The sequence below is a fragment of the Larimichthys crocea genome, chromosome XVI (genome assembly GCF_000972845.2).
Source record: "Larimichthys crocea isolate SSNF chromosome XVI, L_crocea_2.0, whole genome shotgun sequence".
In the NCBI taxonomy this organism is placed as follows: domain Eukaryota; kingdom Metazoa; phylum Chordata; class Actinopteri; family Sciaenidae; genus Larimichthys; species Larimichthys crocea.
Genome location: NC_040026.1, coordinates 21,499,979 through 21,525,534, shown reverse-complemented (window position 1 = coordinate 21,525,534; position 25,556 = coordinate 21,499,979). Strand labels below are relative to the sequence as shown.

The following is a 25,556-nucleotide window of genomic DNA, read 5'->3' as shown; positions in this document are numbered from 1 at the left end:
GGGATGTCCAGACAAACATCTGTAAAACACAAACCATTTCCACCACGATTAAAACTCTAAAATACTTGTTCAGCCTTACATCACGTTAGATTAGCCAGAAGATGGCAGAGGAACACGCTGAACTTCACGACAAACCTGTGGGTGACGTCACAGATACGACATCCATTCTTTATACGGTCTACGGTTTCATCAGTGGTTTACTTTGTGCTGCATTCACAGCGTTAATATCAACCACAGTACAAAACAACAGACAGCATATCTGTGACATCACCCACAGGTTTCCTAAACTAACCCTACAATATGAGCAACATTTTCTGGACAGCAGCAACCATAGAGGAGATACAAAGACACCAAAATGACACCAAACTACGGGACATACCAGACCAGCAAACAACACAGCCACTCAGTGTACTGACTTTAAATGAAGTGAGGCAAAGATTGTGGCATTTCAGTCCAAGTTTAAACCTCAATAATAAAGTCTCAGATAAGAAATCTTATCATCGAAGCAGAAACTGATAATTTAAGTAGATAACAGGTACAGATAGAAACGTTCACCACATTCGACCCCTCGATCTTTATGATTCATCTAGAAAAACAAACAACCTTCCAGCATGTTTTTTCTGCGGATTTGATTTCTGTTGGACAGTGAGCTGCAAAGATTCATTAGGAGAAATGTTGAATGATTACCTGGTGGGATTAGCAGAGGTAGTTTGAGGCCAGGCTGAGCAGGAATCCCACGGGGGGAAAAGCAGCTGAAGCCAGCAACACCATTAATGTAACTGCCCCACCTGTGGTCATTAGCACCTAAAGTGCCACACAGGTGTGAGAACTTCCTGCAACAAAGCAAGGCTCAACCTGCCTCTGTGCAGCCCTGCAAAGCTCCCAGGTGATCTCAGGTAGTTTTCACCTGGATTTTGCTGTATTTACTTTTTTTTTTTCTTTATTAAATTAGCCAAAGTTCATTAAATAAAAACTTTCCCACTCCCCTCATCTGTGTGTGTGTGTGTATTCAGCAGAAGTGTGTTCCTGTTAGAGATATGATGAACTTTGACACTGGATATGAACGTTAAGCGATAACTAAGGTCGACAGGATGTGATACCTTGGAGTTTATGTGGTTGATAAAATCTAATCGAGGACTCATCGCACTTTAATCCTTGATTAATGCCCTCAGCGATATCGGATGAGAGTTGCGTTATTTTTTTTAACAGAAAAAACAGATAGAAATTAAACTTTTTTGTATTAAAGCAACATTATGCAACTATTCCCTGAAAGGAAGGAATGGGAAGCATCTGCCACTTTTCCCATAAGAAGTTTAAGTCACACACACCAACCTATTTCACTGATTTTGGTGGAACTGGATCATATTAGCTCAGTTTTGTGTTGTTAATGTTTGTACCACCGGATTTGAGAATAACCTAACCACCTTCTACCTCTCATATTAATGCTTAAGAAGAAGTCCTGGATGATCCTTTAAAGACGTGCAGTCAGTTCAGTGATAGAAGACGGATCAAGATTCTTCAAATGTTGCAAAAATCAAACTCTGTTAAAGCAACACTTCTTCAAAACAGTGTTTCTGTAAAATTATTTGGACAACTTGACAGACTCAAACTGATCTAAGGGCAGAGTTAAGAACGGCCTAACACTACAAAAAGTTTAAAATCTCTAAAGATCTGCACAGTATGAGTCAGGAAACCTCTTTAGATTTGAATCAGCCAATACAAATAGATAAAAAAATTTTAATTAATTGATTTGTTGTTTTTGTTTTTAGAAAGTCAAGATGGATGTCCAGACAAACATCTATAAAACACTAAAATATCAACATTTCCACCACGATTAGTAACTCTAAAATACTTGTTCAGTGCTTACATCACGTTAGATTAGCCAGAAGATGGCAGAGGTAGGACTGCTAAGATGGCCACAACACACTGAACTGGGTGACGTCACGGATACCACATCCATTCTTTATACGGTCTATGGTTTCAATCAATGTGACGTATAGAAAGAAACTTTACTTTGTGCTGCATTCACAACGTTAATATCAACCACAGTACAAAACAACGGCAACATATCTGTGACATCACCCACCATCACCTTCCTAAACTGACCCTCACATTTGATCACAATGATTAAAGTGACTCAGCAACTACAGAGGAGATACAAAGACAGCAAAATGACACCAAACTACTGGACATGCCAGACCAGCAAACAACACAACTACTCAGTGTTCTGACTTTAAATGAAGTGAGGCAAAGATTGTGGCATTTCAGTCCAAGTTTAAGCCTCAATAACAAAGTTCTCAGATAAGAAATCTTATCATCGAAGCAGAAACTGATAACATTTAAGTAGATAACAGGTACAGATAGGAAACGTTCACCACATTCGACCCCTCGATCTTTGTGTATTCATCTAGTAAAGAACAAACAACCCTCCAGCATGTTTTCCTGCGTGATTTGATTTCTGTTGGACAGTGAGCTGCAAAGAGTCATTAGGAGAAATGTCGAATGATTACCTGGTGGGATTAGCAGAGGTAGTTTGAGGCCAGGCTTGAGCAGGAATCCCACTGGGGGAAAAGCAGCTGAAGCCAGCAACACCATTAATGTACCATCTGCCCACCTGTGGTCATTAGCACCTTAAAGTGCACACAGGTGTGAGAACTTCTCTGCAACAAAGCAAGGCTCAACCTGCCTCTGTGCAGCCCTGCAACGCTCCCAGGTGATATCAGGTAGTTTTCACCTGGATTTTGCTGTATTTACTTTTTTTTTTTCTTTATTAAATTAGCCAAAGTTCATTAAATAAAAACTTTTCCCACTCCCCTCATCTGTGTGTGTGTGTGTTTGTATTCAGCAGAAGTGTGTTCCTGTTAGAGATATGATGAACTTTGACACTGGATTTATGAACGTTAAGCGATAACTGAAGGTCGACAGGATGTGATACCTTTGGAGTTTATGCGGTTGATAAAATCTAATCGAGGACTCATCGCACTTTAATCCTTGATTAATGCCCTCAGCGATATCGGATGAGAGTTGCATTATTTATTTTTTTAGAAAAAACAGATACAGAAATTAAACTTTTTTTTATTAAAGCAACATTATGCAACTATTTCCCTGAAAGGAAGGAATGGGAAGCATCTGCCACTCATTGCCATGAGAAGTTTAAGTCACACACCACCAACTATTTCACTGATTTTGGTGGAATTGGATCATATTAGCTCAGTTTGTGTTGTTAATGTTTGTACCACCAGATTTGAGAATAACCTAACCACCTTCTACCTTCATATTAATGCTTTAAGAAGAAGTCCTGGATGATCCTTTAAAGACGTGCAGTCAGTTCAGTGATACACTGAAGCTTTGATGGTCACAGTCTAGAGTAGGATCTGCTCTAGTAAAGAAAATTATGAACTCAATGCCCTTTTCTTTTGTACCTCTCACTCTCCATCACATATTTACATTTTCTCCTCCCTAATCAACCGTCCAGCATCACCGGGGGGACGTCGGGTATTTAAGCCCTGCAACATGAAGCAACTAATCGGATGAGAGTGATGAGGGCGGCATATTCCTCTGTCATGAGGCACATATTGGTGCTTCACTTCACTTCATTTGTTTTAACCGCTGCCGCTGTCAATAACAGCATCAATGGGTCTCAACCTCACAAGCTGATCATCGGCTTCCAGGCTCCCTGGAATATGTCGTTCCCCTTCAGTGCCCTGCGGCTGGGCTCGGCCCTGCAGGTGGCCGTGGAGAAGGTGAACACGAATCCCTCCTTCCTGGGCAACTACAGTCTGGATTTTGTGTACATAGATACAGAATGTAATCCCAAAATTTCCCTTGGAGGATTTATTCACCAGGTGTGGAAAGAAAACGTGTCTGCTCTGTTTGGTCCAGCGTGTCCTGAAGAAGCCGAGGTATGATTCACACGATGTGATATGATGTGTGTTAATATGATAATTCAGACATTAGACTTGTTTTTTTGTGTCACTTTAAAGTAAGAATTACACCAGTTTGGTAAATATCTTACAGGAACATGCCATGATGCAGGTTTTAATAAATTTACAGACGATACTGATATATTTTACACCAATTTTCCAGTTTATTAGAGCTAAAACAAACAGTCCTGCAATAAATCCAACTTTTATGATGATTGTAATGTTATAAAAAGAGGTGTTGATTCAACTTTATGATGCTTTTGTTTCATACTGACTGAAAGATATGTGCATAAAACACAGATTTGTGATCAAGTATTCCTTCAGTTTTCTCTAAAGTTTTGCTCGATTTATCTTCCATAGAAGCTTTCGCATGCATACGGCTTTTATACATCTTGCACTGTGAAGCACTTTGGGCATGAACGGTGCTATTTGAATGAATAAAGTTTAAAGTTTAACATTACAACTACAGGAATTGCAGTATTTCAGTGATTCATTAAGCATTTTTAAGATTTAATGGTTGATAAAATGTAGAATCAGATTTAATTATCTGCAAATTTAGTAATTTAAAGTTACTCTGTGAATTGCTGGTTTAGTATTACGTATTATTGTATTTAAATGTCAACCATAACACATAAGGAAAGTAAATTAATATGTTCATATGTTGAAAAAAATCTCACTATAAGGTCTATTTAGTAGCTCTCTAGTTCTGGAGCTTTTGATCACACGATCTTCCTGATCGTCTTCATCGAGAAGGTGACTCAAACATGTTTCTTGTGCTGGATTCACATCTAAAATGTGAGAAATATGTTTAAAATTCATGTTGGGAATGTATGTAAGGTGATTCTATACGGAAGCTCAGAGCAGTCGTACATTCATACATTTTATTTCCTCTGTTTTCTCGTATCATTCAAACTTTGGATAGACGTTTTTCTATGTCCGGGGAATTAAACTGAACCTGCTTTCCAGGTCACCGGTCTCATTGCGTCCACGTGGAACATCCCCATGTTCGGCTTTGTGGGACAATCCTCCAAAATGGACAACAGCGATATTTACGACTCCTACATCAAAATCGTGCCTCCTCTCAAGAGAAGCTCGGAGGTCCTGATGAAGACCTTGGAGTTCTTCGGGTGGAGTCACGTGGCGATGATCGGGGGCGGATTAGATTCAAACACTTGGGACAAAGTTGACGCTTTGTGGAAAACCATTGAGAATCCTCTGAGAGCCAAATTCAAACTCGCTGCCACGGTCAAGTTCGATACCAGCAACCCTCAGCTCATTTATCGAAACGTTAAGTACATCGCAACAGTCGCCAGAGGTAAGTAAAGTACGACGAGCACATTATCGGCTCTTTAAAACACCTTTTAACTTTGTGGCTGCTGTTTCCTGATGTCCTCCAGTCATCGTGGTGCTAACAAACAAGGAGGACTCGATGGCTCTGTTGCTGGAGGCTGAGCGTCAGGGACTGATGAACGGTGACTATGTGTTCTTCCTGGTGCAGCATTTTGAGGTCAGTGGCAGCGTGGTGAGTAAAACCTTTAAAACACATAAGCAGTAATACACATTCAGTTACAGATGTTGGATCAAAGAACAAATCACACAGAAGTTGGAAAACCGGTAAAACAAAAGATTGTTTTTAAGGATTGTATGAAGTTCCTGGAGTTGTCAGGTATTGGTACCATCATGCCAAACTAAAAATCTGTGCATCAAGACCAAAATTAGATTACCAACTGGACAAATCGGTCTGGTTTAGCAACTTGGATGTGCACACACTGGTATAGTTTCATATACAAGGCAATTCTTGGGTTGCTCCCATTGTATCTGTGTACATAAATTGGGAGGGCATCCATGGGAAAACCATTTTGAAAGACCTTCTCTTGAATCGAATTTGATGCTTATATTGATATTGTTTGATTCAAAGAGGTTTTTCATCTCAATGAGACCTTTCCAGGTTAAATAAAGGTTAAATAAAACAAAGCATCATCTATCCAGGGACCCAAAACCCACAGGGCAGGGGGGGCTGAAATCTTCAGGTTCACCACGGCATAATTGGTGTGTAGTAATTTAATTGCACCTTCTAAACGAAATGATAGGAGCCCAATTATTATCTAATCCGGAGTTAGTTTTAAAGGTCCAGAGTGTCATTTCAGAGTGTTAATTTACACAAAATGGCAGAAATTGTATCTAATATTCAGAGTTTTTATGTTTTGATCACCTTAAACTCACCTTTTCAGGACGCCGCAGGTCAGAGAGATGGATAAACTCAGTCAAGACTCCCTTTAAAATCACGTTCACGTTACAACATCACGTTGGTTGTCGTGTTCAGTTGTCCTACAGTTGAAGCGGATATTAAAGTTACACAGGGGAAACTGTCTTTGTGTTTTCGCTTCACCCAAAGCCCCAAAATAATGTAATTTTAAAGTTGACAGTAATGTTACATGAGCTTCAGCTATGGATATTGATTGAGGACACTTGAACCTTCTGACTGTTCACTAACATCCCCACTATCTGCAGTTCACCATGAAGACGATGGCAGATATTCAACTTTTTAAGTAATTCGTGAAAAACAACAGGGCCATTGATTTCAGAAAGAGGGCTGACAAAAGCAGGCTCCTCATTTTCGAGCCCACGACAACTGATTTTGTCATCTGAAATGAGCTGTCGCTGGAAAATTTAACAGCTGTAGTCTGCAGGATAATTAAGTTAGTTAGGTTGAGAAACGCCAACTCCAGCTGACTCATTATTTTTCAAAAAAGGGGTCGTGTTTAGAGACTGAGGCTAAAGCTGCGTGACCCAGGCAGAAAATCCACATCTTCACCAGTTAATCCATGAAATAAAAGAACAGAACTGTTCTTTTATTTCTTATATTCTCATATTGTAAGAGCTAGTCCAAGTATGATGAGGATAAATGTGCAAAATCGCCTAATAATGACATACTGTACATGTAAAGCCTGAAGTTGCTGCTGTATTTCATCACCATCTTCCCGTAAATCTTATCAGATGTACCTCTGCGTGTCTTTTTGCTACGCAGGATAACTTATGGAAAAATTCCCTGAACACCAGGATTAACCAAGACGCCATCAGAGCTTTCGACATGGTCTTCGTGATTGGCCAGAAATCCTACGAAGGCTACGAGTACTACGACTTCTTTGAGCAAGTTTTTGAACGACTAAAAGGACCTCCATTCAGGAGCAACCTGACATCCGAAAGAGAGGTAAGCACCCCGTGATAGGAACCAAAAACACATTTATTCTGCTAAAAAAGTTTTTTTATTTATCTATTTCTTCTTTTATAGATCAGCCCTTACTCTGCCTATCTGCACGATGCAGTGCTGCTTTACGCAATGGCACTGAAGGAAGTCCTCAAAGATGGAAAAGACCCTCATGACGGACGGCAGCTGCTACAGAGATTAAAGAATAAAAACGGCATTCGGTTTTATGGTTGGTAGCTGCTTTAATAAATGTATGTATGCAAAGAAACTGCGTGCTCCCCTTCACCTACTTACCTATCTCGCATGATCTAATTAATATTAGTGGTTAAATCAAAATCAACACACCAGTTGCTCGTACACACTTTGTAGTTTTATTTTAATTTTGTTGTGTTTTTTAGGTGAGCTGACCCTTTAACCCTTTAGATCCACCAAATGTATCACACCTTATCCCTGCAGGTGCGTCTGGACTAGTCCACTTTGACGACGAGGGGGAGAGAAACGTGGACTACTCCATTTATGACTTGCAGCATGCAGGAGACGTCACAAAGTTTGTCCCCGTCCTCCATTATGACGGTCACACCAAAGCTGTCCGGCCGACGTCTACGTTTGCTTCTGTAGTCTGGCCCAAAGGAAGACCACCTTCTGATAAACCAGAGTGTGGTTTCAATAACGAACTCTGTGAATGGTTGACTAACGGTACAGTAACACTTTCAAAGCACTCATAAAACACATTTTTATATCTATGGGCCAAACTAGACGCCTTCATGATTTATTGTCTTGATGGGACGCAGACATCGCCCTGCTGGCTCTGCTTGTGACCTTCCCCGTTATCGGCATTCTGGCAGTTTTGTGCATCGGCGTCCTCGTCCTGCAGAAACTACGACTCCAGACGAGCCTCGATGACTCGTGCTGGTGGCTGATCAACTACAGCGACATCACCATCATCAGAGAGTCCACAGTATGCGCACTAAAACATGAGGAAGAGTTTAAAAAATGCATGAGTCTGTGTGTGTGTTTGCTTGCCTGGTTTTGTGTTCACAGGACTGTACGGTGTGTTTGTGTCCCCTCCAGGGAAATCAGGGTTTATCTTTGTCCACCACTGCCAGTCACAGCGGGAGCGGCAGCTCTCAATCCAATTTCTCCAACAACAGCTATGGCCTGAGGGACAAGACGGGGAAAGAACATGTCTACAGCACCATAGGTCTCTACCAGGTAACAGTTTTAATCAGAGTTTGAAGAATTACAAGTCAGTGCAGCATTAACATGTTTTAAAACCTGTTATTTAATGGTAGAAAAGTGACGCAGTGTTGCCTTAACACACATTTTGAACTTCATGAATTCCTCTTTTTTCCATTCAGGGAAATCAAGTGGCCATCAAGTACATGAAGAACCAAGTTGGCACTAATTTCCAGAGACCTTCAATTATCGCAGAGTTCAATGTGGTAAAGTTCCTCATGTTTTTTTCTAGAACAAACCACAAACTACAAAGAGTCCTAATGAAATAATGGTGCAGAACACATTTTAGCAAATGACTGATTTGTTCATTGCGTGCCTAACCATCTTAAACTCTTCAAGACAGATGAAAGAGATGAAACATGAGAACTTGGTGCAGTTCTTTGGTGTTTGCATCGAGTCACCGAACGTCTGTTTGGTCGTCCAGTACTGCAGAAAAGGCAGTCTGAAGGTCAGTGTCTCAGACTGTACTGCATGTACACATACTTTTACTTCAAACTGTAAAACAGCACTGTAAAGATGCCATTTAATTTAAACGCCATGTATTGTTACTGTAAATTCTAGGTCAAAATTAGATGATTGATGTTTTTCTTCTGCAGGATATTCTAAGGGCTTCAGATGTCGAGCTGGACGGGATGTTTAAGCTCTCCTTTGCTTACGACATTGTTAATGTGAGTCGGTTTGTTTATGCTGCATGTTTAAGTCATTGTCATAATTTGGTGGTGGGAAAACAAGTCCAAAGAAATGGCAGTTCACTCCTACTACTTCAATATTAACATGAAGGTCTCCTTCTTTATTTATTCAAATTCTGGTTCATTTTTGTTGGTAATTGCAGTCATATTTTAATATCTTGAGATTATTGGAATCATCCCATAAACAGAGGACATGACCTCAGAGATAATAATGGTACAGTACAGTCATAAACGTACCTTAAATGTGGAGAATAACTCTCAATGGTGACCCTGTGAACTCTTTATCAAACTAAAAGTCAACAACTCGGTCCACAAAATAAATCTGAAATTTGTTTCAATGGCTAATTTGTGATGTGAACATGTTTGTTTGTGTTTCAGGGAATGGAGTTTATTCACAAAAGTAACCTGAAGTTTCATGGGAACCTGAAGCCCAGCACATGTCTGGTGGATAGTCGACTCCAGATAAAACTCTCTGGCTTTGGGCTGTGGGAGTTTAAATACGGGGGCAAAAACAAGATAATGCCACTGGAAAACCCCAATTATGATGGTCAGTGGGTGCACTCGAACTCAAAGCATGAAGGAGAAGTAACACATGTGAGGTGATGTGAACTTTTCCTTAGTTACCATTTGTTTGGCTGGCTGTGTTGTAGAGATGTATTGGACGGCTCCTGAGCTTCTGAGACAAGTCGGCGTCCTGGTCAATGGAACGCCCAAAGGTGACGTCTACAGCTTCGCCATCATCATGTGGGAACTCTTATACAACTCCAAAGCGTCCCCATATCATGACATCAGCCTGGAACCCAAAGGTTAGCAACATACAAACAAAGCCATTCATTTTCTTTTTCTTTTTTTTTAGCTTTTATCTAAACTATTTTCTGATAACCAGAGAAACGGCACCCCTAAATCTAACAAGAATATTCCACAGTGAGTGCAAATCATTAAAATAAATTAGATCTAGCCCACTCCCCAGGTAGCCAACAGAAATACTTGTACAAATCCAGAGGTGTCGTACAAAGGTGAGCTCAGCAACCAAGCCGCCACAACTGTCGGGCGGTTCTAGTTTAAATAACTTAGATCTTTGAGGAAATTGGTGGGTCGGTGCAGGTGCCAGAAGTGATCATATTTGGACGCCAACATGCTTGGTTTTGACTTTTCAAGCACCTTCCTAGTTATAAATGTTCTCACATTATGGCTGTCACTAAAATATGTTTCTGAAATCAGCAACAGTCACAGAGTCTTGATTCATATTTGTTCAGCACTGCTTAGTTTGACAGTTTGATCTGAGTTTCATGATCCCATTGTATTGAGCTGGACAGACTAATTGAAAATGGTCAATCACAAGGTAGCCACGTCCTCAAGCATACCCTACTTAATCGTCTATTGGGAGACAGGCTCATAAACCCATGAGGAAACTGTTCACTGAAGTCATAAATCAACTGAGAAGTAGTAATATTGTTTTTGTTGCAGCCAAGTGTACTGCCAACCTGCTGGCCATTAGAAATAATACAGGTTTAAGGTACTTCCTTTGGAAGCTCTGTCCACTAATTATGCTGTCAACACAAAGTACTGCTAAGGCTGACGGTAATGTAGTTTGTAAGATTTTGACAAACAAAAATTCTGTCCTGACGCCAGAGGAAAATTTAGGGGATCACCGAAGTTATAAGGATTCATTGTCTACAAATCATGGATGCCTGCGCCAAATTTCATGGCAGTTCATCCGGTACTTGCGGATACATTTCAATTTGGCCAAAAGTGGTCAAAACCGAACCCTAGAGCCGAGCTGCATGACTGAAAGGATCTCAAACTAAAAATCCCCAGATTCCAACACTCCAGTGATTGGTATTTTCCAGAGATCATCATGCAGTTGCGGACGCCTTTTCAAGGGGAACCCCTCCGACCAGCGCTGTGTGACCAGCTGTGTGATGAGAACATCAACGCACTGCTGAGGGCCTGTTGGAGTGAAAACCCTGACCAACGACCACCATTTGGGTCTATAAGGAGACAGCTGAAGGACACCAGTCCAGACAGGTTTGTCTTTTCCCATGATCTGCTCCAAAATACTGTGAGAAAATAAAATGTTCTCCATGTCTGGTATTTGGGGCTGAGTGTTCATGATGTCCTGTACTGCAGTCATGCAAACATCCTGGATAATATGGTGGATAAGTTGGAGAAATATGCAAATCACCTTGAGGAGGTGGTGGAGGAGAGGACCAATCAGCTCACAGCAGAGAAGACCCGTGCAGACAAGCTTCTCTCCAGCATGTTACCAAGGTTCAAAATGATCAATGTTACTTACTTTTTCTTTATGTTGTGTAATGGTGGCCCGTAACCCAAACCATTCAACCACAGTGCCACCAGTTGAATGGGTCTCCATTGCCTCTGACCATGTTTTATTGGTCATAGGTACATTGCAGATCAGCTGATGTCAGGGAAATCAGTGGAGCCGCAAAGCTACGAATTAGTGACCATCTTCTTCTCTGACATTGTGGGCTTCACCTCCATGTGCTCCGTCAGCTCCGCGATGGAGGTGGTGACGTTCCTCAACGACCTCTACAGCCTCTTCGACGACATTATCAAGCAGTACGACGTCTACAAGGTACATCACGCAAAAGTTATCTGCATTCATATGCACTGTTTCAACATTTCGACTGCAGAGGAGGTCTTGGTCTGGATATCCGTTATCTGAATATTCGTTGACTAAAACCCAACAGTGTCTGTTGCCTTCAGGGGCCCCATCTTCATCAGCTCATAGCAGATAGGTTGCCAGATTAAGAGAGTCTAAATCTCCAAAATATTTAGGATAAAATATTTTGTATGCCTGCATACTGATTATATGTTAAGTCTTGTCTAAGTCTTATAACATATAACAAGTCTATTGAATGTTTTTTTTTTTTTAAACTTGCATTGTTACTAGGTGGAAACAATCGGTGATGCATACATGGTAGCCAGTGGTCTACCTATCAGCAACGGTAATAAGCACGCTTTGGAGATATCTACGATGGCTCTGCATTTCCTGAGTGCCATCAAGGTCTTCAAAATCCGCCATATGCCGGTTGAGAACCTTGCAATTCGCATTGGGATACACTCCGGTAAGACACACTGCTGACAGAGACGACTAAACCTCAACTAAACCAATTATTTTGAGGGAATCTGAAATGTAATGATTGGGTATGCAGAATTTCTGCTTCCTGGACCATCAGTATTTATAAATCCTTGCACAGTTTATGGTGAATTGAACGCATATGTACCAACAGTTTGTTCTTGGCTTTGCAGGTCCAGTGGTTGCTGGAGTTGTAGGTACCACTATGCCTCGCTACTGTCTCTTTGGTGACACGGTGAACACGGCCTCTCGCATGGAAAGCAACAGCTTACGTAAGTGAACAGAAGTAACACGTTTGCAGAGACCATCAGTATCGCAGTTTCATTGTTCGAACCTTCGTCTTCACAAAAGTAACAAAAGTGATTATTATATTACACATGTAGGCGATGCCATCAGTTTAGCAATGTGTGATTGAAGCCCTAGTGCCCAGTTAGCGTTGTGGCTCTAGGGTCTGATGATCCAAACTGAGATACCTCATCAACAATTGGATGAATTGCTATGAAATTTTGCTATGACATTCAAGGTGCCGAGAGAATAAATTCTACTCATGTTAATGATCCCCTGACTTTACGTCTCGTAGGATCGTCAGCTAAAATTTCAGTTTTTTGGATTAAATACTGCCAAAATGACTGAAAGTTTCAAACTTGACTCCTCTTCCACCACAGTTGAACTTTGTGTTTGATGCTTTGATGTGTTTGATGTTTGTCATATTTAACTCAGCCCTGAAGATTCACATATCTCAGTCTACTGCTGACATTCTCGTCCAGGCTGGATCGTTTGAGCTGGAGGAAAGAGGGGAAATTGAAATGAAGGTAACTTAAGAGTCTGCATGGGTTCTTTGTTTTTTTTAAACTAGACGTACAACCTGTTTTACTTATGTGTATCCATGACAGGGTAAAGGGTGTCATAAGACCTACTGGCTGCTGAGCAAACAGGAATTTAATCCTCCTCTTATTGCTCACAACTCACCACCAGCTGACAGTCTCAAAGTACAAACAGAGGTACAGTTAATGGACATGACAGTCTCTCTGTTTTACTATACATCCAAGCACAGTCAGTACACGTAGTACTATATGTTGTATTTTGACCTGTATTTGTGATATCTCTGCTCAAGAAACTAGGAACGACCAGAGCTACTGAGAAAAAGGCCCATAAGACTCTACCCAAGGCTCACATCACAGACGGCATGACTACAGTGCACATTTAAAGAAAACAAAGTGGCTATTCTGATTTTATTTTGGATGAATCAACAGGAATGTGTGACCTGACAGAATGCAGAACAAGTTTGTTCCCTTCACTGAAGGAGGAGGAGGAGGACTGGAGGCAAAATGCGGGGAAGAGAAAATATGAAAAGCACTGGCTTTGTTGAGACGCAAACGATTATATTTTTGAAAGGGGTAAAGATACTTTTAATCTCATCCCATCCTTTTACACATGATAAAAATACTGATTGTTTAAATTCAAACTGCTCTCATTTGAGTTTATGCAATAGATTATATTTATGTTAACAGCTATAATGTTGAATCTTGAAAAATAAGATACAGAGAAATCAGAGATGAGATTTAACAACTATATTCAATATTTAATATTTATTTATTTATAAATAGAAATCTATATTAACACTGTTACACAACAATAGTTCTACGTGGTATCATTGGAATAGAAGAAATATGAAAGTATGTTTATTATTATAAATTATAAGGATGTGTATTTTGTTGTCGTCATGTTGAGGGTCTGATTTTAATTTCTGGCTTGAATAAAAAATATTTATTTACTGAAATTTTAAGAATTCCCAGATGATTTTTAAAAGGATTGTGAATAATTTAAAACAAGAGGGACACGGATCATTTTTAATATTTTTCAATGACTCTTTATTGGAGAAAGCAGTGATGTATAATGTGTGTAACATTTTAAACGATTATCCGTTGACAGGGAGGATATGAAACTCTGAATAAACGTGCTAATTACAAATGATATTTGTGATAAAATGAGAAAATCATTTGTTTGAATGTAGCCGAGGAGTGTGTTCATACGCTCCCTGAGTCCTGGGTGACACACCCTCTGTGTGTGTGTGTGTGTGTGTGTGTGTGTGTTTATGTCAATGTTTAATGAATAAATGTTTTTACTACATTCTTGATCCATTTACTAAATCCAAACACGTGTTTATCAGGACCACCAGAAGGATGAGTAGTGACGTGCCTGTGGTGGGAAAAAGGCCAGATGTTAAATAAAAGAGAAACAACAAGATTAAAGTCGCTGAGAATTTATGTTCAGCTGATTTCCTCTCTGAGTGTTAAATATATTTCAGTCACAGTTTTCATCATTTGTTTACCTTTTATGTGTCCATTATTGGAGGATCCACTAACTGTCGAGAGATGAAGACAATATATTGTGATACAAAATAAAAGCTTGTGCAGTACATGTAAATAACCCAGATCATCTTTACCTTGAATTTAACAGTCAGCTGTTTGGAGTCTTTTAGTTTGAAAGAGAGAAAATTACTTATTGTATCTTCACTTGGATGTTTGAGTGCCGCTGTGCAGAATGATGCTGTCTCTCTGAGATCACCCTTAAATCTGGATTTAAGACGTGGACGTATGACTTCACGACTACTTTCATGACCGCTGCATGGGTGGCATCTTATTATTGGGTATCTTATTAAACTCACCAAGTGTTTTCTCATGAGTACTATTTGCGTATTCATAGATTTGTTTATCAATGAGGGAGAAGGAGTAGTTCATTTAAAATCAGACATAGAAGCAGAGTATTTATAACACGTCTGGAGAGGATGTTTAATATTGTGGTGAGTTCAAAACGTGTAGAGAACATGGCGTATTGTACCTTTAATGTGAAACTCAGTAGTGAGGATCCCCCCACTTGGTTCGACCTCTGCTGCTAGACTTCTGTGAGAACAAGGGCCCTGAAGGAAGGAAACGAGGAGGAAACATGAATCCCATTTTATCACATTAAAGAATAAAGAATTAATAATAACTTTTCTCCTGGGGCTCCTGAGGAAACAAAGGAGCAGTCCAATACAGTGATGTAAATATAATTAACTGCAAGTAAAAGTCTTGCATTAAAAATCCAACTTAAGGTTCAGACATATAATCAGCTAGGTGAAGCTAATGGGAAAGTCCTTATGTGTGATGACCCCTCCACCTGTCCACCAGGTGTCCCCGTTGCATAAAGCGCTTTGGACGAATGTACCTCGAGTACAGTCCTTGAGTAAATGTACTTAGTTACTAGATTTATCTTAGTTAACAGATAAATAAAAAGTTAAACAGAAGAAGTTGATGCCATATTCAAAGTGTTGTACTCACTGGATGACAGATGAGCCGGTCTCCGTCACAAACCTGGACCTCGCAGTGAAGCCAGACCGTGGACACCTTCTCCAGCCGTTGGAAGCGGAACGAGTTGAACTTGAACATCGAGCGGCTGTCTTTGGCGTTCTCAAATATGGTCACAGTGTTGTCGGAGGAGCAGCTGTTGGAAGACAAACAACACTTTTTACTTTAGCCAGTCATCAGAGGTATTAAGTGCAATCAACTCGTCTTGTATCGTTAATTAACTTAATGTTAAACTGTCATGACTCGATCAGCATGCTTTGTTTGAGGGTTAAAACTTCTTTTTGTAGTTTACAGGAAACACTGTGTGTTGTGTTTCCTCTAATAATAAAAAATCAGTGTTAACCATGATGGTTTTTCACCACCGTGCATTTATATTTATGAAGTTCACACGAAGGAATCTTTGCGGGAAAGACGTAACTAGTGCTGGAAGGTTGAGTTTCCTCAATATATATATTGTCCAGGCCTCTAAGAAAATGTTAAATAAAAATAAATAACTTGCTGGTTGTACTTCTTTTTCCTGCACGAGCTGAGACACAACAAAATTATTTGAGTTTAGTTCAGTGAATTAATTTTTAGGGCATCACATGGACTTTTGTTTTTAAGCTGAACCGACTTAATACCTGTTAATGATGAGACTCCACCTCTTCTTGTCTGTTGAGTAAGGAGTAGGAGTCGCCCAGCAGTTGTTTATTACAACTTTGAATCTGAGAGGTGAGACAGCAAATAATAAGATACAGGAATATTCTCAAATGCAAACCTAATTTTTATATTTTTATGAACTTTGTTGGTATACCTGTTACTTAGTCCTTTTGCCTCGATGCCGATGAAAACTTCAGAGCCGATCTCAGAAGTGTCGATCACGTAGGGAGCGTCCTTGGCGTACAGGAACTTTGAATTCTACAAAATATATTGTTTGTTTTTGCATTTCTTTCCGAGAATGAGACAAGCTTTGATTTGCGTGTACGCCGTACACCAAATGAGCTTTAATCACACCTTTATTTTATAAAAATGACAGCATTAAACATGTTGCCTCCACTGGAGAAACTGGATCTGTGAGCGGCTACTCACCGTGAACACATTCATAGACAACTGTGATCTAAAAGTGCCTAAACTCCCGTTGTTGACATAAACTGTAGCCACTCTGGAAAAAGCAGAGGGTTTAGTAAAAACGCTGCAAGTCATTGTGTTAGAATGCACATATATTCCATGGAGTGACTGCGGTCGCCTCGTGTCCTGGATCGATGCTTACCTTTGGCTGAAGACCGCGTTGTTGACCAGGTAGGCTGCTCGGTACATGCAGCTGAAGGTGTAGTTGACCGGCTGGTTTCTGACTGTGAGCGAGGTATCGTTGGACACGATGGAGTTATAGAAGATGTACTTTGGGTCTTTGCCGGGCATGTACTGTGGAGATCAGAAGAGACGTGAATAAACCAGACTTCTAATGGAGGAAGTAAAATATTAAATATTAGATTATTCTGACTCATGCATTGACTGTTTTGGTTGGTTGAGCTCTTGATTAACCTGCTGATTATTTTCTCCATTAATCGATTGTTTAGTTTGTTTGATTGTTCTTCGATCCTTGCACCGTCTCCATGTGGTTTAGAGAAATGATCTCATAACATGGCATGGGTTCGTTTCAGGAGACGTGCTATATAAATTAACAGGGATATTACATTACATTACATCTCTGTTTTTTCATGCTAATGAGTTCATTTCATTTGTTTTCTCTGGATCTCAGGTTATTCACGTCAAAATAACAAATGCTGTAATTGCAATGTTTTAATATACTAAACTATCCTCGAGTTTTCTTTCATAGTTTCTGGAAACGTTGCTGCTGATTTTTGTAGCTTTTAAATGTCAGAACCTGGGTACCCCTACTCGGCGTCTCACCTCAGACTGCGTGCCGCAGTACGAGTGGTTTTTGGGTGTCAGGTCTGAGATGATGAAGCGGTAGTAGCCCGGGCTGTGAATCCCAGAGTAACATACTCCACCCAGGGACAACTGCTCGATCTCCCAGCCGTACGGACACTCCGGGACGTTGGCAATGATGGCATTGGGGAAACATGACACCATAACGTAGTCTGAAATATATCACAGAGACAACAGACTTAAGAAATGGTCCAAAAGCTTTTAATATTTACTTAATATTGTTATTCGGTTTCTCTATATTGCAATTTTGCATATAGAAATATACTTTTTTTAAACTTGTTTAAGCTTTCATTATCTGAATCCGAGGGTTTAAGGATATATGTGTCATATGTTGTACAAACTGTGAAGTCCACAGATACAAATTTGTGATTTTGGGCGTTACAAATAAAATTTACTTTAGTAATATTTAGGATTACATCTTGCTTGATACGTGGGATCTGCAGTGTTTTGTACCATCGTGAGGTTACCTGCTTTTTGGGGTGAGCATGCCCATGCGACAGGCAGAAACATTAATAACGCACCGACAGAAGCCATACTGCGATGCTGCAGAGAGATTTAAAAAAAGGCCACCTTAGCAATGAGAGAATATTTAAGGATATATCATATAAAGATACAGATAGACTCACCTGTGTGTTTGAATAGTGTGATGTCAGAGGATCCTCATGGCTCTTCAGCAGGTTACCAGCACCAGTGACTCTACAACTAACATCTTGATAAGTTGAGGAGGTATTTTATACTGTCACAGCTGAGGGTAATCAACTTTCCCCCATTCTCCCAGCTCCACTTTTCCCCCTGGCAGGATTGGTTTAAGAGCTCTTTTGTGGGGCTGCTCACAAAAGCTCTCTGTGCTGCTCAGACATTGACTTTCAAATGACCAGCGTCTCACGGGATTAGCACTCAGGGTGCTTAAGTCACCTTTTCTAGAGACGGGCAGTAAATTTGTCAGTTTTATGCAGCAAATACCAAAAACAGTGAGAACACGTAGGAGGACGAATCGTGTGTTTTTATATATATGATGAGTGTCATTGTTGTGGCAAGAGGAAGATGAAGAGTTTCCACAACTTCAAGCTCAATACTGAGCTCACAGACTAACATGGTGTAACATGACCAACTCAGCCAGACAAAAACAGCTCAGAAAGACGGATTGTTTGGATTTGTAGCCTCTTTTCACCCCGTTACACTTCATTAAACTATAAATACCAAACGTCTCCTGAGCACAAGTTTGACATTTTTCCAAAATACTTCTGGTTAAATGTGACAGTGAATACTAATCTCATATCTTTACGTTAAATATGAAGCTACAACCAGTGTTTGTGATTTGTGAGCTTCGGTGTCATGGACAGAACATTGACAGTATAAAGAATGGGCGATGTATCCGTGACGTCACCCACTGGTTTCTGATGAAATCCGTGGCTCTTCCTGCCCCCATGTTGGCCTTCCTACCGCTTCTATCTAAAATCAGCAATAATGTGGATCATCAGCGGACCTGAGGCGGGCTGAACGACGCCTGGTTGCTCAAATAACCCATCTGTAACAGCACTTACCTGTCAATCAAAGCGTCCACGCTCTTAATCCTGCATAACTTTAAGCCTTAATATAACCTGAACGGGTGAGTTGTATATAAATTCACCCTCAGTACAGTTGTCATGAACGGGGAAATTAGCTACAGAGACCAAAACTGTTTTTTGTACCAGGCTGTAAACATGTTTATTTCTGCTGTGAACATGGGGACTTATGGAGACTGACTCACTTCTGGAGCCAGCCTCAGGTGGACGTTTGAGGAACTGCAGTTATTGGCACTGAAGCATTGGCTTCACTTCATATTTTTTGGGCCTTAAGTTGGTATCAGTCTTTTCATCCAACTCTCTAAAAGAAATCAAATTTCCCCAAAAGACAAACTTTAACCGATAAATGTCTTGCAATGTAAACTCTTTTGCACAAAACACATCTGAAAGTGGATATACTATAATGTCACAGATGTATTTTGAGGACAAAGAACAGAGAAACAGTCCTGTTCCTTCTCTCTGTCCTGCCCGGGACAAAAGAGGACAAAACGTCCAGGAACAGAATACCATTTAAGAAGCTAAACAGTGCAAACAGACGTATGGATACCTTCAAAATGTGCGATGGCAGCTCAGATAAGAGCCGGCATACACTAGTAACTAGTGTTCTTAAGTGGAGATGAGAGGCCTGTGTTTTGAAGCATTCAGTAATATAAGGTTTCTCTCAGTCTTCTCCGCTATTAGATATCGCTTTTGTCTCGTCAGCCTTTCGTTTGTGTGTGAAACGTGCGTCCTCGTTGGCCTGTTTGCATCATTTTTATGTCGCCTAAAGCTCCTGTGGCTTTAGTTTTCGATGCAAAAGAGCGTGCATGCACTCTGACGTCCCTTCTGACGACAGTTTGTCATATTTTTTCTGTTTTAAATCAAATTTCTTGAGAGATTTAAAATGGCTGGGAAAGCTGAGGTTGCACAACGGCAAGGGCGTGGTGTTATATCAAAACCAGCGACACTAAATATGCCACTGAGGTCTCGAATCTTTGTTTTTTTTTAAAACAAGCAGGTCCTTTCACACAATCGAAAAAGCCTCCTTGCAGAGACTTAATGATGAGAGCTGTAAAACGATAGCAAAGAGGTTAGACACTTAATGTCCTTCACAGAACAATTCAAGTCACCCAGCAATTGAAGGGGCAAGCTGCAGGCGATTAGCATCTGAATGGAGCGACGGGGGAATAAGTAAGTAAGGGGTAGTGAGAGGAAGATACAGATCTAAGAATGGGTCAGGGGACAGCTTGCGTTACAGCATCTGGTGATGGTAACAATCGAGAGCTCGCAAGATTCAACCAACGTTATGTAACCCGCAACCTGCGATCCAAGAAATGCGCTCAGAGGAGACGGAGAGCTTTAAAGTGATACTGCACCCGCAATGTAACATTTGGGATTTAAACATTTACTCCGTCGACACTGGAAAGGTGTCTCATGCAAAAACACGAGGCCACAGTCAAATTCAGAGAACTTCTCCAGCAGCATAGTTCACTTCTACACTTTAAATCTGTTTTTACTATGCTCCAAACATGTTGTGTTCATGTTATGGCAGAGTAGTGAAGACATTTTAGGGAGATTGAGGTTTTAGATTGAAATATAATGACTTCTTTCTCTTAATTTAACATATTTGTGATATAAACTCTTTTATTCTTTTGTCTCCAACAGTGACCCAAACTCGTAGCATCATTTGAGGTAGATTTTTGCATGAATAGAGGTTTGCATCCACCCAAAATTCATCTTTTGTTTCTAAAGGTTTTACCCGCTGCTTCAGATTTGAGTTTACAGTGTATATAATAACACAAACACATGCATCCTCCTGTGTGCGTTCACCACAAGAGAGCAGCAAAACATTTCCCTCCACACAACGTATGTCTTTAAATATGTCCTTTTTTTATTCTTTAAATTGACATTTATAGATATAACCAAAGATCACCAAATGCATTGAAGAAGATACTGTACGAGGTGAAACGGCTACATACAGCAGTGCTTTTGTCAAAACTTACAAAATGAATTTTTAAAAACATCGTCCTTGCTATAAGACTCTAATAAAACATGTAGTGATACAACATATTTGGAAATACATACATTTTATATACAATCATATACAACATATTTACATAATAAATAGGTTTAATGTTGAGGTTGGCGTTAAGGTTTGGGTCCTTGGCAAGTCCAACTTGTTCGCTCTGGTTGGTAAATAAAATCTCTCCTGAAAGACAAACAAAGCGAGGTTAGGTCACGTCAATCCTGCAGTTTAATATCCAAACTAACTTATAATATAAGTTGTACTCCTCGTCTTTAAGTTTACAAAACAGTTGCACAGACTGTATATCTTATTATATTCTGCAAAGATCCAAATTAAACTTGTTATATATCTCATATAAACAGCACTAGCTAGTGTCATGGCAACATTAATCTGTCCGAAAAACACACGACAACTCCTGGTTACAATCACGAACACGCAGAGAACCAGAAACCAACCAGATTTCCTGTGCGTCGGTTTAATTTAACAAGTTAGCACAGACCTGTCTACAAAAAGCTGTTTGATATAAACAGGAAATAATAAGACCCACGTGCCAATGAATGTCAAATAAAACTGAATAGACTCTGGAATGTCGCTGCCAATTAAACTTCACACACTGACATCAAAATGTTTTTCCAGGGATGTAACTGCTTATTCTTTTTCTGAGCTGTTCCTGGAGCTGTTCTTTTTTCACCAACAATCATAATTTGTTTTAATTTTCTCCAGCTGTGAGTCGCTCCTCCGCTTCCTTTGTGCAATGTCTTTTTGGGTCAACAGTGAACACACTCTGAAAATTAAGTTTCTTTTATTTCAGTGAGCCCAAAACTCTAAACCTGCTCAGATTTGGGACACAGCAAAAGTCTGAAACCTGCATTTTTAATGCAGCACCTGCACAAGCCTCAGCTTGTGTTTTAATCTGAATGAATTTGCTGTACTCACTCTCTCTGGTGTGATGCACTGTTGTCACGACACAGCAGCCCCTCGTCACACGGACAAATCTGGTTTATGCTGAACGCCAGGCCGCCGTCAGGAACGTAGCAGCTTTCGCCGCGGATCAGACGTCTCTTGCACACTTGTTCACCGTGGTGTCGAGCGCAGCACATAGACGCCCCGCAATCCCTGTCCACTTTACATCTGGCGCCTGAATGAAGGAAAACATTGGTTATTTCAGGACTCTACGAACTGACAGAGATGAGCATCTTAGTGTGTCTGCTGTTGCACTCTTACCCTCTTGTCCGTTGGGGATGCTGCGGTGGCACTTCCCAAACATGCAGCTGAGTCCGCGCACACACTGGGCATCCCTCCGACAGTAGTGGCCCTCCCCTCGTAGGGGAACACAAAGACCAAAGTGTCGATCACAGGAGAAACCTCGCCCACAGGCCCTGTCATGGTCGCACACAGCCTGAGAGGAAAAAAAGAAGTGGGAATGTTCAAACTTTACACAAACTTTTGGACATGGAGTCACGTATAATCAATCACATTTGTGCACGGTCTCCAGTGGTGTCTTACCGTGGGTACTTTGGCGAGAGGAGCGCTTTCTCTAAGTGCCTTTGCTCCTTCTTTGGGAGGGCTGTGAGGCATGTTGAGCATCCAGGCCCATATACGAGCTTCAGCCCGGGAGAAGCAGAGACACAGGCAGAGCATCCACAGATTGCCCAACATTTCCACCAACCCACAAGAAAACAAATTATCAAAAAATAAGAGCAAGACTGAAAGCGATTAACTCAAGACGGGGTGACTCAAAGAGAAAGAAAATATGAGTCATCGGTCGATGACGCCACACCAAAAATCCAAAGTTTAAAAGTCCCAGCAAATGTTGTGTGGACTGCAGGGATCCATGTAGCGACAGTGGCTGCCTCCTCTTCCAACATGACTTTTATAGGTCACTGGGGCTCGACTCCCCCTTGTCTCACCAGGTTGTTTGTCCAAGCAACAGGGTAGGAGGAGACAATTAGTTGTTAATGGATTAACTAAATTGCCCGGGTCACCCCCCGCAGCCAGAAAATAGTGGCAAAGTGACCAGTCGTGGAGCGGGGAGAAAGGGATGGATGGACGTGACGGGCTGAAAACAGCTCCACACAATAGAGCCGAGACAAGCGCCACCTCCGTGTGGTTATCTCTGCCAGACAAACAAACGAGGAGGACAAAGGCAGACAAATGCATGACATGTTTCACTACTCCCTGACTGACAGGTAAAGCCACTGCAGGTCCTGGCCCCCCCCCCAAACAAAAACCCCCTCGACTGCCCCGTTGCCCCCTACCCTATCCCACTCAGGACCCCACGCTGAGAGCAATTTGCAGAAGTGCACCCTGCAGACGACCCCATGATCTCATTAAATGTAATTACCATCAGCCATTAGTTCTCAAGGGGGAGAAGGGGAGTGAGCGGAGGGGAGGCGAGTTGCTCGAGGGAAACAAACATTCATTTTTTTTTTTTTTTTTGCAAGAAAAAATTCGCAACATATTCTGGTTTGTTTTCACGTGCCAAAGATGAATCAGACCACACATCATAACAACTATAAATCACTGCAGTGAAAATAACTTTAACTTTTAACAAGTTTGGATTGTCCAGAGTGTACGGGTGGCAGAGCCAGGCCTCGGAGGAGGTAACACACGAGTCTGTATGAGGACGCTCAAGTTAGTGGGTGCAGAACCGGAGACTACTCTGTAGTCAGCGTTAGAGTTTTGTATTTAATGTGGTAACATGTGACCTTTTCAGGTTGATTGAAGACCAGGCGCACCGCCACCGTCACAGCTGGACGTTGCAGTAATCGAGACGTGAGATGACCACAGCCTGAATCAGGAGTTGGGCAGCATGTTGAGTCAGGTCAGGCCTGATTTCTAAACTTCTTCCCCAGAGTTTCTGTCTCTATCGTCCAGCAGGTTCTCGTGGATCGTGGCTGCTGCACAACGTCCACTACACATATTATTACTGTCAGTATTGTTGCCATATCTCCATTACAGTTTATAATTAGTTTATGATTTGCTGCTGCTGTGCATCTGTGTCTCTCTATCTCTATCACAGGTTCCACTGCTACTGTAATCATTTTATCATTCATTGTAATTCATTGTCATTTTATCAGTCATTGTAATTGTACAATATGTTTGTGTTGATTTGTCCTGTACACGTGACATCTATTGCACGTCTGTCCGTCCTGGGAGAGGGATCCCTCCTCTGTGGCTCTTCCTGAGGTTTCTTCCACCTTTTTTCCCTGTTAAAGGTTTTTTGGGGGCAAGTTTTTCCTCACTCGAACCGAGGGTCTAAGGACAGAGGGTGTCACTCCCTGTACAGATTGTAAAGCTCTCAGAGGCAAAATGTGCTTTGTGACTTTGGAATATACAAATAAAATCTGATTTGATTTGATTTGATTTTCTTATGTTGTAGATACGATGCGGCACGACCAGTCATGTGATGATTGGCAAACACAGCACCTTACTGTATGCTTTGAATGGAGTTTGTTCTGTACACCTTGTGTCAGTGTGTGTCAGACCTTTCATGAATTTGTCGATACGAAACAAAAAGTGCCCAGCATATTTTGTCTCCTGTGGCCACTCCTCCGCTCTGTAGGTTCTCACTCTCACAAGCCTTCAGGCTACGTTCAGACCCGGTACATCATTGCTCTTTATCAAACAATGATCCTTCCATAAAACCGTACAACGAAGAGAATCTGTCTTGTCACTAATCATAACTTCTGTGTTAAGCTGTTTGTATCTTTACCCGACATCAGCATTCATTGTTTCGTTAGCCTTCAGTATTTTCACGCAGACGTAGATGCCTGGATAATTGTCGGTCATTTACATATTCTCAGTGGCAGACAGCACAGATTGGTAACGTAGATATCTCAGCTCCAGGTAGTTAAGTCCTTATCAAAACAGGCTAACACAGACTAATGACGTAATTGGCGGTCAATTAGTAGGCACAATAGCAGCAACTGGATCAATTAGCAATATGTAAATAAGCATTGTGTCGTGATTATGCAACCATCCGAGCAGTTTACTTATTCTTAACCTTAGGCAGCACTCTGTTATTGGGTAGGAAATAGTCTATGTGGGTATAGGTATGGTAGGTTGGAGAAGTAAGCTAAGTCTGTTGATCTACAGAGAGTCTGGAAAGGGGTCGATCCAAGGTTGACATCTCGTACAAGAAATCACCTCCTATTATGAGAAATCCATCATCAACCTTGGGAATCATTAGAAATAACTTCTCCATGCCCAAAACTGAAGTTTCTGAGAGCTAACGATCAAGCCAACCCAATAATCGCAATATTTAGCATTCCTGGAGAAGGAATTCATGTTTCAGTTGATGTTGCAGAACAATCTTTCTCCTATGAAAACAGCAAACGCACCTTCTAGTGCCTCTTGGCCTTCTTAAACCTGGAGAAGATCAAAAATTCCCCTGGGAGGTTCAACTGCAAAGTTGAAGAAGAAAAAGAAGGCTGCTTTGCCATAAGAGGATCTTTATTTTATTTATTTCCCTTCCCATTTGTGTACATGTGTCTACCTACATTTGTGTGTATATGTAAATAATTTATTTATTTATTGTTACAAGCCACAGAG

At 40.9% G+C, this 25,556-nt stretch overlaps 4 protein-coding genes across 10 annotated transcripts in view; 1 reads left to right on the top strand and 3 right to left on the bottom strand.

Moving 5' to 3' along the window:
• The window catches only part of acsl5 (acyl-CoA synthetase long chain family member 5), a 10,716-nt gene extending 8,080 nt beyond the window's left edge, over positions 1–2,636 (bottom strand). Inside the window, exon 1 of one of the 4 annotated variants that reach the window (XM_027289053.1) lies at positions 2,511–2,636. The gene's annotated coding sequence lies outside the window, so the exon portion shown is untranslated. Of the gene's footprint in view, positions 1–687; positions 779–2,510 lie in introns of those variants that run through there. The other 3 variants (XM_027289054.1, XM_019259224.2, XM_027289056.1) reach the window with 3 other exon arrangements.
• A 927-nt stretch (positions 2,637–3,563) lies between these two features.
• Positions 3,564–13,642, top strand: gucy2g (guanylate cyclase 2g). Its single transcript, XM_010748550.3, has 21 exons — positions 3,564–3,902; positions 4,890–5,238; positions 5,321–5,430; positions 6,952–7,134; positions 7,216–7,360; positions 7,588–7,827; positions 7,923–8,089; positions 8,203–8,343; positions 8,490–8,573; positions 8,711–8,815; positions 8,964–9,035; positions 9,435–9,603; positions 9,707–9,862; positions 10,907–11,084; positions 11,187–11,327; positions 11,460–11,652; positions 11,971–12,145; positions 12,330–12,428; positions 12,877–12,968; positions 13,050–13,157; positions 13,271–13,642. The coding sequence occupies exons 1-21, from the start codon at positions 3,564–3,566 to the stop codon at positions 13,361–13,363; spliced, it is 3,339 nt and encodes a 1,112-aa protein (XP_010746852.3). The 3' UTR covers positions 13,364–13,642.
• A 404-nt stretch (positions 13,643–14,046) lies between these two features.
• tectb (tectorin beta) lies at positions 14,047–18,184 on the bottom strand. 2 transcript variants are annotated; one of them, XM_027289067.1, is made up of 11 exons: positions 18,059–18,184; positions 17,900–17,975; positions 17,394–17,584; positions 16,753–16,904; positions 16,572–16,674; positions 16,297–16,400; positions 16,124–16,207; positions 15,477–15,639; positions 14,998–15,076; positions 14,489–14,521; positions 14,047–14,355 (listed from the first exon to the last, which is right to left on the bottom strand). In XM_027289067.1, exons 2-11 carry the CDS (start codon positions 17,964–17,966, stop codon positions 14,282–14,284), a joined length of 1,050 nt encoding a protein of 349 aa, XP_027144868.1. In that variant the 5' UTR covers positions 17,967–17,975; positions 18,059–18,184; the 3' UTR covers positions 14,047–14,281. The 2 variants fall into 2 exon arrangements, with proteins under 2 accessions (XP_027144868.1, XP_019114788.1); XM_019259243.2 differs by having other exon boundaries at positions 16,572–16,644.
• Positions 18,185–20,855: 2,671 nt separating this feature from the next.
• The window catches only part of LOC104933161 (dickkopf-related protein 3), a 31,978-nt gene continuing 27,277 nt past the window's right edge, over positions 20,856–25,556 (bottom strand). For 2 of the 3 annotated variants that reach the window (XM_027289075.1, XM_027289074.1), the window contains exons 3-5: positions 22,227–22,401; positions 21,939–22,140; positions 20,856–21,185 (exon numbers count right to left, since the gene is read on the bottom strand). In XM_027289075.1, coding sequence (XP_027144876.1) covers positions 21,125–21,185; positions 21,939–22,140; positions 22,227–22,401 — 438 coding nt within the window. In that variant the 3' untranslated portion in view covers positions 20,856–21,124. Of the gene's footprint in view, positions 21,186–21,938; positions 22,141–22,226; positions 22,402–22,508; positions 22,607–25,556 lie in introns of all 3 variants that reach the window. The other variant, XM_019259248.2, reaches the window with a different exon arrangement.

Bases quoted from the DNA above. Each gene is read 5' to 3' on its own strand.
- tectb (XM_027289067.1), bottom strand. From the start codon at position 17,966: ATGGCTTCTGTCGGTGCGTTATTAATGTTTCTGCCTGTCGCATGGGCA. The intron at 17,585-17,899 runs GTAACCTCACGA...GATATATTTCAG, and splicing joins ATGCTCACCCCAAAAAGCAG to ACTACGTTATGGTGTCATGT. The intron at 16,208-16,296 runs GTATACCAACAA...CTCACCTCTCAG, and splicing joins GCAAAAGGACTAAGTAACAG to ATTCAAAGTTGTAATAAACA.
- gucy2g (XM_010748550.3), top strand. From the start codon at position 3,564: ATGAGGCACATATTGGTGCTTCACTTCACTTCATTTGTTTTAACCGCT. The intron at 5,239-5,320 runs GTAAGTAAAGTA...GATGTCCTCCAG, and splicing joins CATCGCAACAGTCGCCAGAG to TCATCGTGGTGCTAACAAAC. The intron at 5,431-6,951 runs GTCAGTGGCAGC...TTTGCTACGCAG, and splicing joins TCCTGGTGCAGCATTTTGAG to GATAACTTATGGAAAAATTC.